The 14,611-nt window shown below is 37.1% G+C and overlaps 1 protein-coding gene across 1 annotated transcript in view; it reads right to left on the reverse strand.

Moving 5' to 3' along the window:
• The window catches only part of lpar1 (lysophosphatidic acid receptor 1), a 41,655-nt gene that overhangs the window by 9,928 nt on the left and 17,116 nt on the right, over positions 1 to 14,611 (reverse strand). The window contains exon 2 of the mRNA XM_080865443.1: positions 7,995 to 8,750. Within this exon, the coding sequence (XP_080721569.1) occupies positions 7,995 to 8,733 (739 nt within the window). The 5' untranslated portion in view covers positions 8,734 to 8,750. The remainder of the gene's footprint in view (positions 1 to 7,994; positions 8,751 to 14,611) is intronic.

Raw genomic sequence — 14,611 nt, forward strand, 5'->3', positions numbered from 1 at the left:
CCGAAAGAACCGAATTTAATAGTATCAATTTCTGAAGGCATTTAGACAGTGAGGTCAGAATGTGGAGTAAACAACATCCATCTATGCGTAATATCAACACTTCAGGCTGATGCTGGTGATATTATAATGTGGAGACTGTTTTCTTGGCACATTTTGGACCCAGTAGGACCAAATGGACATTATCTAAGCACCACAGCCTACCTCAGTATTCTTGCTGACCTTATCTATGCATTTGTGACCACAATATCCAAATCTCCTGATTTCTGCTTCCAGCAAGATAACACACCATGTCACCAATCTCTCACTATCTCACACTGGTTTCCTGAACATGACAGTTCGAATGGGCTCCACTATCACCAGACCCCAATCCAAAGGAGCACCATTTGGATGTGGTGGAATGGGAGATATGCTTCATGGATGTGAAGCTGACAAATAAGCAGCAACTGTGTGATGCTGTCACATGAATGTAGAACAAAATCTCTGAGGAATGCTTCAGTCGTCTTGTTGAATCTATGCCACCAATTAATTCGGTACCAAGGGGAAAAGGGAATCCACCCTCGTACGTCCTAGGTGAGCCTAATAAAGTACAGAGTTATGTATGAGAGGTTGTTCCTGTACACTCTCTAACTATGCAGTTTCTCAGATTATCATTTAGTTACTTAAAAGAAATTTTGCATGATGCATTTGTATAAATGTTTACTTAGGACTATCCTATCCTATAGTATGAACTGCTAATATTAATATGTATTGCTTTATCCAAGTGTAAGATACAGCAACAGTTTTTTAACCACCACCATGCTCTCTTTCTTATCTTAAGACTTTTCTTAATGCTCACATGGCAATGTAATGGCATGAATGGTAAGTATGGTACATGCTTTTTACTTTTCCATTATTTTCCACAACTTTTATCCTCTGTTTTTTTTCCTTACAGAAATAATCTTTTATTAGAAAAAGAACATGGGTCTATGGCCTAGGTAACGAATAGGTGGACCACAGATGCATTTCTTTATGCACCCATACCTATACTACATATTTATCACACCATTTCTATTTTACTCTGTGCAACCTTTGTCGTATTTATGGTAGGGTTATTTTAATCCTGATAGATAGAAGAAAAGGGGAAACTCAAACTACACTTTTTCATGTTTTTTTTCTTTAAATAAGCCCTTTATTTAAAGACAACTTCTTGAAAAGCTATTTTTAAATTTTGAATGTTAACCTTGCTTGCTTTACTTGCAAAAATAACATTTTATTATGAAAGTACCGTCCAGTTCATTGAAAATAAATAGGAAACACTAATTCAACAATGGTGAATTGTAATTTCTTTCTTTTGCTTCACAGCCAGTTGTTGCCTGTTTACAGACAAGTGTTAGGCTATTTGTAATATACTGCATTGAATTATAATCTATAAGGAACTTTAGCATATTGTGGACTATTGTTTGAGGAAACTTTCTCTATCCAGACCTCCTTAAATTCTAATTAAGTATCTTTGGTCTATGGGAACAAAAATAAGGAAATAATAGAGGCCAGATTATGGCAGTGAACCCTGCACTCCCACAAAGACACATGCACGCAAAACACACATGCAGAACTGAGGGTAGATAAACACTCACATGTGCAGACACAAACACATGCAAACACTCACTTACTTAATTATACATGGCACAAAGACAGATGGGTTAAATATTTTGACAATGTTGAAAATATCACAAAACTTTATTCCATCCTTGAACAAGACACACAAGCTGAAACGTCAAGACTGGGCCAAGAAATATCTCAAGACTGATTTTTCTAAGGTTTTATGGACTGATGAAATGAGAGTGAGTCTTGATGGGCCAGATGGATGGGCCCGTGGCTGGATTGGTAAAGGGCAGAGAGCTCCAGTCCGACTCAGACGCCAGCAAGGTGGAGGTGGAGTACTGGTTTGGGCTGGTATCATCAAAGATGAGCTTGTGGGGCCTTTTCGGGTTGAGGATGGAGTCAAGCTCAACTCCCAGTCCTACTGCCAGTTTCTGGAAGACACCTTCTTCAAGCAGTGGTACAGGAAGAAGTCTGCATCCTTCAAGAAAAACATGATTTCCATGCAGGACAATGCTCCATCACACGCGTCCAAGTACTCCACAGTGTGGCTGGCAAGAAAGGGTATAAAAGAAGAAAAACTAATGACATGGCCTCCTTGTTCACCTGATCTGAACCCCATTGAGAACCTGTGGTCCATCATCAAATGTGAGATTTACAAGGAGGGAAAACAGTACACCTCTCTGAACAGTGTCTGGGAGGCTGTGGTTGCTGCTGCACGCAATGTTGATGGTGAACAGATCAAAACACTGACAGGATCCATGGATGGCAGGCTTTTGAGTGTCCTTGCAAAGAAAGGTGGCTATATTGGTCGCTGATTTGTTTTTGTTTTGTTTTTGAATGTCAGAAATGTATATTTGTGAATGTGGAGATGTTATATTGGTTTCACTGGTAAAAAAAAAAAATTGAAATGGGTATATATTTGTTTTTTGTTAAGTTGCCTAATAATTATGCACAGTAATAGTCACCTGCACACACAGATATCCCCCTAAAATAGCTAAAACTAAAAACAAACTAAAAACTACTTCCAAAAACATTCAGCTTTGATATTGAGTTTTTTGGGTTCATTGAGAACATGGTTGTTGTTCAATAATAAAATTATTCCTCAAAAATACAACTTGCCTAATAATTATGCTTATTTGGGAAAGACTGGCGAGACTAATACAACTACATTAGCCAATCAGACAACTGTTAGGCTGGCTAGGTGAAAGTGAGTAAAGTGTTGGTTGATTTTTCAGTTACTTCGATTTCTTTACAATGGTCATAATGACTAAATTAGAAAAGAAGATGGCTACATTGTTAGATGTTAAATGTGTTTACTTTTCAAGTGAGCACTTATGGGCTGATATTTTTTTACAGTAAGCCTGAAACACGCATACTTAAAACAAACTCTACCGCTAACGACGCCCCTGCTACTTTTCTTTTCTTTTTTTTTGTTCAAAAGCTAAACTCATAAGTACTCCCAATGTAGGAAGACTAAGCTAACACTAGAAAACAAAAGTTTTTGTGCAAACATTACACTTGCATGTTTGCATTACAATTTTATGTCGATGCTAGTTATCCAATATTCAACACCCATTAAAATATTACATTCAAGAAACAGCTTCCTATTCTTCTGTCTTACATTTACATTACTCAATTATTTTGGAAGGCTCATTATGCCAGCTTAGGTTTCCACTAATGTGAATTCTCTGTGGCTCTTAAAAACACCCCAAATTGAATTATTGTTTTCATCTTCTGGGAGTCTCACTCATTTTCCTACCATTAATCTATTTGTATCATTTTTTATTGCTCTCCTCAGTTTCTTTTTCTTTTTAAAATCTATTGTTTTTCAAAAATCCCTTTATGAATTTTAAAATCTTGAGTTTATCCTTCCTTTCTATCTTGGTTTTTTGGGATTTGTTTTCATTGCACGTCTCTTTCTGATCGTGGTCATGTTTTCCTTTCTGCAACCTGTATTCTTGTCAGCCATCCCCTGCTTCATCTTTTACTTGTATCTCACATTCTGTCTCAACTGTCTCTCTAACCCAATCATTATCTGTGGTCATGACCATGATCCCTATATATATTTCTAAAAGGGCCCATTAGTTTCCCGTTTGTCCACAGAAGGATTTCTTTTCCCATTCCCCTCTTACCCACATCAGTGCTTCCACACAGAAGATTACATTCACATTCAATAGCTGAGAGTCCACAGCACAGAGTCCACAAAGATGCTTGTGGTGTACACAGTGATGGAGTCTTGTAGTGGTTTCACAGTGAGCTAATGGTTAGAGAAACCAGCTTTTGACCGGAAACACAGTGAGTTCCTTGAAATAATGGCATTTCTTCACTGCTTGACCTACACAAAAATAGCCTATCTGTTTATCTGCAGAGATGTTTGCTTGGCAGCAGTGACTCATCTATGCACTGAGACTTTTTAAAATCTGTTATTTTTTAATAAACTTGGAATAAAAAAGAAAATCAAACATCAACATCAAAAGGTCTACTTAGGTTCTCTCAGCTGCTTGATAAGAAGGCAACTGGACTTAGTTTGGTTTGTGAAGATGGTTAGCCTCTCGTCATTTAGTTCTAAAACAACTGATGTACCCTTTAACCTTGTAACTGAAGATGCAGACACCCTAACAAATGCAGCATGAAAATCTTTTTCAAATTTTGTGGGATCAGATGTTTTTTGGAGACATATTGTAACTTGTATTATAGAAACACATACAGAAGACAACAGACATCAAGGCGGGAATGAAACGAAGGTACCGGTTTGAAATGAGCAGCAGGTTTTGTGTTTAAGATGTATATGTTTTAACAAAAAAGGAAATAAATAAAAATTAATTTGAAAGAATAAGGAAACTATATTATTTTGAATACAATCTAAAAGCAATTTATAACACCTTGTATATTTAACTGTTTAACTCTAAGTCAAGTGTGTCATATTGGATATACGGTATGCGTTTTTGTGAGTTTCTGAGACTTCTACATACTCAGTGTGACTTTTTTCCCAGAAAAAGTCCAAATAAAATCTACAATTCACTTTTGAGGAATGCACTGAAAAAGAAAATGCCTTATCAAATATTATACAAATTTAAAGGGCCTCAAATGTAAAAGGGTTAAGCAGTGTTTAAAGTTTGCCTGAAAGTAACAACCCATGCTGCTGAAATCACATTTGTAAGGCGTAGATCCTGCCATAGGGAGCAATTACAAAGACTGTATTGTCTACAATTATTTCTTGCATTAAGTGACGTACACAGATGCACACAAACTCAAACACACAGAAAACAGGTGACACTTTGAGATGCATGCCAGTTGTGTTTCCATGCTGACAGTAGATTGGAGCGTTTGGCTTGCGGTTTTTACAGATTGGTTCTGCTCAGCCAGAAAATACACCAGCATTATAGCAGAAAATTACAGAAACGTCTGTGTATGAGTAGGGCACATTTGTTAGTGTGCAATCATTCATTTCTGTCCTTCCTTTGAAATCTAGATACTGAAATAAGTCTTCGGGGTAAATACTGACTGCTTATACACTGTAATTTGGAGACAAGTACCAGTCTGTGATATGGCATCTGCATTTGTTTGGGCATGGTATTGCTTGGCACTCCATGCTGTCTGACGATGTGACCTCATACAACACCATAAGCTTTAAGATAATCAAATCATTCACAGAACACTCCAGCATTTGCCAACAACTGACACACACACACACACACACTGAAATAGGTTAGAGAGTTTTCCCTTATGGTAGATTCCCATTTGGATGCATGGAAGTATATTGGCTGCGCTAGATGATGTCAGCTGGTATTTGTTAGGATTGCTCCCGAGCTTCACTTCTTGCTCAGCCTAAACATATTCCTGATTTGAGATTTTTGTGTGGTACTAAATTTTGAAGAATTGGGCTTTAAAAATTGGTTGCTGCGACTAAAAACAACTGGAATTTTACATGTTCTTTCCTGGAGATGGAAAAATCCTTTATAGTCATTTTTTTTGGCACATACTGATATCTGTATCAGCGGAAGCTAAAAAACAAATTTGTTTCTATTTGTTTTTTTGTTTAATGAAAAGTAAGAGAAGTCCAAAGGTTTTCAGTGCATGTACAATGAAACAGGCAAGCAATACAAGGGAGAGACTTGGTTTGGGGCATGGAATTGAGCGTTCTTGATAGTGCTTCAAAATGACGTCATTTAGACTAAACCAAAACAGATCACACCCTCACTCAAAAGACTTACTTTCTCAGTAACATGTCGGCTTGAGTGGAGAAGAATAAATGTGGCTTGTTCTAAAATTTTAAAACAATATTTCAAATTGATGCTAATGATTTACTGATTAAACTGAAAAGAAACTGTAAAAACATAAAGCTATTTTTCTATTTTTGGTAAAGAACAGTCATCTCTAGTCCGAAATACATGAAGCTAAATGACTGTAACTTTGTTTCTTAATGTTAATTCCTGAATCCTAATGCTTACTATTGTTATGTGATTATAAAACCTGTTTTCTACCTAGATTTATAGAGTGAGTCTTTTGCAAATAGCTATGCAACCTTGCATTAACATCATTAAAGTTCATATGAAGTCAGTTATTCGAATGTTCTTACATCCACTTAGCTTTTCATTTTTTCCTGTATTCCTGAATAGAAAAAAGGAGCTGTAGGATAGTTGTAACGACACCAGAGAATTGACATTTTTATTTATCCATTAGACAATAGATAAAGACAGCAATAATGCTGGTTTCTATTGTTAAAAAAAAGTTGTTGTTTTTTTTGTTGTATATTCATTACTGATATTTTACTGCAAAAATGTGCTTACGCATGTAATATAATTTATAGCAATGGAAGAATCAGACAAAGCAGATTAAGGTTTTTTTTTTGTTTTGACTTTTTTTTTTTTTTAGTCCTACTTCCTCCTAGAAAAATCACATTATCTGCAAAGAAAACTATGACAGTTAGATTTAATTCATACCATGGTATATAGCTTCCACCCCATGGCCATTAGGAAACATACACCAAAGCTAGCAGATTAATTTCAGAACTGTTTACCTCATACGTTACCAAAGAAGTAAAGAAATAAACAAAACATCTCTACACAGCAGATGTTCATTCTCTGCCTCTTTAGCCCACTATAGGCTCCAGATCATAGTCTCCTGTCCACTACTTTGAGTTAAGTTTGGAGTAAAGACAACAACAGGATGAGATAGCAGAGCACATAGGAGAGAGATCACTTGCAATCCTGTGGTATGTTTTGTCTAGGATGCAACACATCCTGCTTCCAGGCACTAAGAAGCCTTTTCCCCCACAATTTTTAACATACTATAAACATAACTGAGCTGGTCTGCTAATTTGTTCTAGTTTTAAATGAAAAAAGAAGAAGAAGAAGGAGTAGAGTCTGATTATTACAGAGTCCTGCAAAGTGTGAAACATATCTCTGCTTAATGCTCACACATAAAACTGTCAAGACTTCACACGCTTGGGTGATAGGTTAAACAGGCAGAGTTACATCTGCAGCGTATAAACAGACACCAAAAAAGTTGACCACACTGCAGCACTACAGTAAAAAAACCCAAAAACTGCTGCTGTTCATTGCACCTGTGTTTTTAGTTTTAGTTTGGAAAGCTGGACTGAGGCCAGCTGTATCTGTGAGAACTGTAATCTGTTTTTTTTTTATGCACAGCCTATATACCTCAGACATCCGTTAGTGTTCTTTATAGGTGAAAATGAAAGTACAGCTGGAGAGTAATTGAGGGTATTTCACAATTCTTACCAAGAAAACAGGACATGCTAGCACTAGAAAATTTCTTCAGAACTATAAAAGATGGGATGTGGGATTAATCTAAATTCCTCATATTCTGTTGGTAGTACAGATGCTGTTGTTTACAGACTACCAGAAAAGTTCTTTTGTTTTGTGCACAATTATTGTGAAGCGTAAAGCCTTAAAGGCACTTGCATGGACATGGGCCTTGGTACTTGATATATGCATCTTCTAAAAGAGACATAATTTACTATACTTTAAATCAACAAAACCACATTATTCAAACCACTATGTTTATATATTTTTGCTTGCATATATTTAATTATTTTCATACTCATTTGGCTATTTGCAATCACAAGTTTAAAGGTGACTTCATAACTAAAAACCTGAGCCTTTTAATAATGATCATGGGGAGCACCACTGACCAATATGATTTACTATATATGAGGTCTGCAGTAGTGCTAGGAGGACATTGTGCTTGGATTCAGTGTTGAATGTAACAGCCTCATAGTTAAACTAATTAACACATGCATCGTTTTGCTGCTGCTGGCGACTTCAAATGTTGGGTCATTGCTACAAAGACAAATACATATATAGGCAGTGGCATCCTGCTAGAAAGTCTAGGTTAGTGACTATCAAGAGATCAACAGCTACAGTACGTAGACTGAAAGTGAATGCTCTTACCCAACACAATGACCACAGTCTTCAGAAGAGACATCATGGTATCTCGGTTGCGTCGTGGTCCAGAGCTGTGCCGTGACATCCTCATGGTTCTCTGCCTCACATACACAAAGATGTGGGCATATAGTGTCACCATGACAACAAAAGTCACAAGATTAAACACTGCCCAGAAGACCAAGTAAGAGTTGCTGTAGAGAGGTGCCATGTTGGAGCAAGACTTAATGCTACAGATACAGTTCCAACCTACGCTGGGTATCGCCCCCATGACTATGGACATAGTCCAGATAATGACAATCACAACCACCACGCGCCGGTTGCTCATGCGTGTGTGTAACTGCATGCGGAACACGGTGATGTGGCGTTCAATGGCGATGGCAAGCAGGTTGGCTACAGATGCAGTAAGGCTGGTGTCAATCAAGCCCTGACGCAGCAGCCATGTCGAAACAGTCAGACGCTTTGTGTTTGGTCCCGTGTTGAACATCAAGTAGAAGTACGCCAATCCAGCAAAGAAGTCAGCAGCTGCCAGGTTGGCCATCAGGTAGTAAATGGGGAAGTGGAATCTCCTGTTGACGTAGATGGCGATCATTACCAGAAGGTTGGCGAGCATGATGAAAATGCACACAGTGATGCCAAGGCCCATCACCAACCGGCTGTAGGTGTCCCAGTCGTTAGCAAGAGGCTTGTCGCTGCGGTTGTAGAAAAAGGTGATGCTCTCATTATAGTAGCATTGTTCCTCATCCATGGTTGTAGTGGTGTTTACTAAAATGAGAAAAGACATGGAATACATAAAATTTTCATAGAACACAGTCTTTTGATGTATATTTGAATACCATAGATTTAATTTCAAAAGGGAGGTTTATTTTTCAGATCCATGGAACTGAGACAACATGCACCACCTCAAATTAAAATCTGCATTATGAAGTCAGTGCTGTTTAACGTTTTTATTGTTTCCTTTACTTGATCACCTCGTGTAAATCACACCTGTGATGTTAAATCATCACAGAAGGAGCATTAAACTAAACAAAGAAACACTTCCACTGAATGTTCAAAAGCATATGTGAGTATTTCAGCTTATCTGATTATCTGATTGCAGTGCTGTGTGAGTGAAACGTGAATCCTTTTCTCAGATTTTATCTTGACAGGCTGATACTTACAGAGGTTTTGCTAGAAATTGTTACAAAACAGTAGATGCAGTGTGATCAAAACGCCTTTGTGTGCTTTAAATGTGAGAATCTGGGCCTATTCATTACAATTTTGATGTGAAGCAATCTAGTATATTAATCTATATCATAAGCATGCTCCATGTTAGTTGTCATCTATAGCAGTCACTATTATCTCATAGAAAACATACACTGTCCAATATACAACCATGTGTAAAATGAAGCTTGTGTTGCCTACAAGTCACAGAAGTTTACAAGTTTACAGAAACATTACACAAAGGTGCTGCGTTTTTTGTGCCTGCAGGCTTGCCTTTTTTTTTCATCTGGTTGAGGTTAACTAGTATTTATGCTTAAAAGATGCATGAGGAGGAGACTGAGTGAATGTGTGTGTGAATGGGTGGATGACTGAATGTAGTGTAAAGCGCTTTGGGTCCTTAGGGACTAAGTATAGCACTATACAAATACAGGCCATTTACCATTTTACCATTTACTGAGAAAATAAGTAGAAACAACAGCATCATCTCTCTCTCTTTCTCTCTCTCTCCCACACACACACACACACACACACACACACACACACACACACACACACACACACACACACACACACACACACACACACACACACACACACAATCACTACTCACATGAGTATATGTGTTTGTAATAAAGCTCAAGTCCCACACGGATGCTGGCTAGTGTCTCTCATGCACCTAAGACCGGAAACAGGACCTCAGGGCATGAGTAGTCTGTTTGTGTGTGTGTCCTAGAGATACAGACACAAGGAGGACTGGTGAAAAATGAGGGGACAATGACTGAAATAACAAGTATTGGAAGTTTTGGGTCAAAGGCCGGTGTTTTCTTTTTTGTCTTTCTTTTAAATTTTCCTTTCTTCATCTTCTTCTGTAATCATCCAAATTATTTGAAACCCTTCATGAAAGTGCAAACATGAAGCCCCCTCCCCCCCCCCCCCCCCCTCCTTAGCTAACTTGCAATTTTGGGAGAAAAAAAATTATTACAACCTTCACCTCTAAAATAGTCACATGAACAATCAAAAATCATCCTGGGAAATGAAGCAATGTTGAAAGCATTGAAAACTTAAGCTTGCCAAAGCTATTTGTTCAAATTCTGCAACTCAACTTGGTAATTTGCTTTTCTGAATGTTATATAATGAAGAGCGAAAACCTGCAGGTCTAACCAATAATTTTCTCAAGACTGTGCAATTGTTCCATAGTGACTCATGCGTTAAAGTATAAGTTTGGTATAAACAGCAGAATGACGGCAGCAAAATGAGCAGTGTGTGATATACGTACATTGCTTAGGTGTGTATTAGACGTTGCAGTGCACCAATGGCAACTTAAAGCTGTTTGCTTAAAGTTGAAACCAGTTAAAGAAAATACTTTTCTGGATATTTAGATTTCATTTTATTTATTTATCTTTATTTTCTTAAAGACCAATAAAGAACTCCAGCTGCAGCCATATTTGCCTGAAGCACCAGTAAAATGTTATTTTGTTTACTAAAATAGCAGTGGTACATTGTATTAGCAGTATTGGATTATAGCTAGTACTGGACTGTTCCAGGCCTACGGGATGTATCTGCTTCTTAATTTCCAAACACTAACCAGACAGCGTTGGAAAGTAGGGCCTCCTTTTTCAGACATGCTTATTTACCAATGTTTTGTTTTGCTTTTTTTAATGGTTTTGTCTATGTGTAAGCAACGATCATTCCCTGTGTTAATACAGCTCATTTAATACACTCGTGGAGAGACTTATGAAACTCTTTGGCAACTGATTAATTATGGAACCCTTGGACCTTGGTTCACAGCTGTTTTCACTACATTAACCACCAATATGTAAACTCACTAGGTCCTTTGAGATTGTCTTCCATTGTTATGCTGATGATCTACAATTATTTACACCAATTTCTGGAGGAAATTGATATGCCTGTTAATTTTGGTGAAAAGATGGTTTTAAAATTTAAGTATTACTGAACTAAAACATGGATGGACAGAAAGCATTTATTTATTTTTATTTATTTATTGTTTAAGAAAACCCTTTTTATTCATTCAAATGGCTTTCTTTCACCTGAGAAGTTTTGCTAAAATCAGACATATTTTGTTGTTCAAATATGATGAGGTTCTATTTTATGCCTTTGTGCATCTAGTTTGGATTATTGTATTGCTTTACTATTAGGATACCCAAAGAAGAGGTATGTTAGAGGTCTGAACGTGGTTTAGAATGCAGCAGCTTGCATTCTTACTGGTTCATCTAAATATGATCATTATACTTCTGCGCTTTGCCTCTCTTAATTGGCTTCCTATTTATGCAAGAGCAGACTTTATATCTGCATAACATTCTTCTTGAAAGTCGAAAAAGCCAGAAAAAACAGGATTTGTTTTGCCCCTTAGCAAGGTAGAGCCATTCATTCATGATTACTATAGTGCAGTGCTTGTTTGCTGCAGCGCAGTCATGGACAGAGCCTGGTCAGTGCACTACATATGGCTTATTTAGGGAGTTCCAAATACACAACAATGACAGTATAGATTACAAGTTTTCCAGTTTTACTACTCTTTACATTCACTGCTGCCAGCTTAGATTAAGTTGTAGTTAGCTCTGTTAGCTCTGGTCTGTGCTTTCTAAAGGACTATGATGGAAAGCACTCTTTAAATAAATATATTATTGTTAATAAAGAGGGTTTTTTAATTAACCTGCATAGTTCTTCCATACAAAAATTAAAATATAAAAATTTTAAAATAAATAATATAAGGAAATCATTCAAGGACTAACATTTTAAAAGGACTGACAACAGAAGATGACTTGCAGAGGTTTATAGTATACTGAGGCCAGCGAGCAAATCATTTTCAGTGTAGTAATGTGCAGTGTCCAGCCCTGTAAGGAAACTGCATTGTTTGAGTTTTTTAAAACCAGGATTCATTTAACCCTCTGGGGTCCACGGATGCGCCAGGGCATCAAAATCACATGACCAATTTTAAAAAATGTACAATTTGTATTTGCATTTCAAGTTTTGAAAATGATTCGTTAAACATATTTTTGGTTCTTACAGTAAGAAATATAACTTTTTTCTACTCTGATTTTAAGTTTTTTGTCTGAATTCAGATCAATTGTGCTAATACATTATGTCAAAATGAAACCATAACTCCAAATTCAGATATGTGAGGTTGTGCTGAAAAGAATGATACCAAACAAGGCAAGATAAACAGTTTTAAAAGGTGAAATGTAGAGGTCAAATCAAAAGTAGTCAAAAACAGCTAATTTTACCCTGGACCCCAGAGGGTTAAATAGAAAGCTGTATGGCCTCATTGCAAAAGAGTGTTATTAGGACATGTGAAAATAAAGAACACATCTGTTTTTGAAGCAAACTGCTAAATTTGCAATACACCCCCTTTCCTGTTTGTAATGGGTGTGTTATTTCCTTTTGGTGTCTGTGGAAGTTTTTTGGGTTTTTTTCTTAAAGAAGTGACAGTATCATTCCTGCATCTAATTATTAAGATTTTAATCATTGCTCATGTAAGGCAGTCAGTCAGCAATAAGAAGAGGCATTATGAGGAACAACTAAATGACAGCAGCAACACTAATTTAAAAGAAAGTCACAGGGATCGAGTCTCCATTTACAATGACAACAGCAGATGCCCATGTCGTCGTCTGCAGTTTATGGCCATTAAATGTCTGGAGGGAGCAATCAACAGGGCATTAGATGCCTGAGACAAGTCATTATCAAAAGAAAGTGGAGGAAGTGTCAGTGACCTCTCACTTTCATCAGACCTTCGGAGCCTGTGGAAGGAGATCCTGTCATTGTGTATGTATCTGCATACAACAGTTGATAGCTGAATATTGTACAAGACTGTGTAAGAAAAAGGACATAGAATGAGGGGAATTTCGTTTTTTGTTCCTGAACAACACAAAGAACAGTGCAGTGACTTATTTTTCAAGAATTTAAATGTGTTTGAGAGCAAGAGAGGAACGTTTGGGAAGTGTGTAGAAGAGAACAAAATGCTCACTGTGCCCAAGTGTGTGTCGACACACTCTTCATGCTTGTTAGTAATGTGTGATAAAGTCTGGCTGTGCGGAGTGAGAGACTCAGTGTGTGTTTTGTGTGTGTAAGTGTCTAACAGGCTATGAAAGGACCACCCTGGAATCCATAGATGTGAGGTCATTACTCAAGGATCAACAGCAAGGCTACATCCGTATATTGTCAATGTACGCCTAACTGACACATGCATAGGGGCTAGTTGTTCTTCACCATTACTTATTCACGCTACAACAAAGTGCTAAATTGACAATAAATGATGCAGCCTTGCAGGGTGAGATAATTTTTCACCTTTGAAAAATTGAGATACTAATGCTCAATCACAAAACTACACGGTTCCTAGAATATGCATTCAGTACCACATACAATGGAAGCTATAGCTTGAAATGAGGTAAACAAAGGACCATAGACTTTTTTTATTACTATTAAAAGATTTATGGAAATCTTCAACACTTTGCTTTAGGTTAGCTGTAATAGAAACGGGCTCATGGCATTTAAATCTGTTAACACACTTTATGGTATTAGTAGAAAAGCACTGAATCAGGACTGCTATGTCAGCATGTGCTACATAGTAAATTGTTTATCCAGCCCATTCTCATTGCAAGGACATTAAATCTGTCATTTTCTCCAAATTACACACAGGGCGTCTTTTCACACGAGTGGCTGTGGACCAGGTTTAGGTAATAGTCACGCAGATCTGTTACATCTGTCAGATACACTAGGCAAATGCCATATTTCAATGTGTTGACTTAATGCTGTGAGCTCAAACCACAATCTTTTACTAAATCTAAGTAGCTTTTAGTGTCTGAAGTGAAAAAAGTGAGTTCAAATCAAACAAATCAGCAAGTGAAAACCAAGCAAAACAAAGTTCAAAAAGTCAAAGCTTCCAAACAGGAAGCAAACCACAGTTTCCTGGCAGACACATCAAGCGCTCGGCCTCTGCTTTTGCTTTTGAACTACACTAAGCATGAGGACTATAAAGAAATAATTCTTGGGTGTTGATTTTCTTTAACAGTTTGTGCTAACACGGCTCTTTTCTGTCAAGATAAAAGAGAAGATTTTGTCAATTTAGCGATTTTTCTACTGGCCTTTTATATTTACATTTGCAGGAAAATGTAAATTAAATGAAGGTTGTTATCAGGTTGTTACCATTGTTACCAAAAAAATACATAAAGTCATTTGCACTTTGCACTTCATGTTTAGATGCAATCCTCCATATCTGAGCTCCTCAATACTTGTTATTTTAGTGTCTAGTCTAGCTTGTTGCAAACAGCTGGCTGTGTCAAATTCTTTCCTTTGACTTTAATAAAAAACTTCACATAGCACGCACAGAAAAAAGCGTCCACTTACAAAATTCTAAGTTTAATAACAGCAGACTGGTCAGGATCTGATTCTAAATATTGCTGCTTTGT

Source organism: Rhamphochromis sp. 'chilingali' (genome assembly GCF_963969265.1).
Source record: "Rhamphochromis sp. 'chilingali' genome assembly, chromosome: 2".
Lineage (NCBI taxonomy): Eukaryota > Metazoa > Chordata > Actinopteri > Cichliformes > Cichlidae > Rhamphochromis > Rhamphochromis sp. 'chilingali'.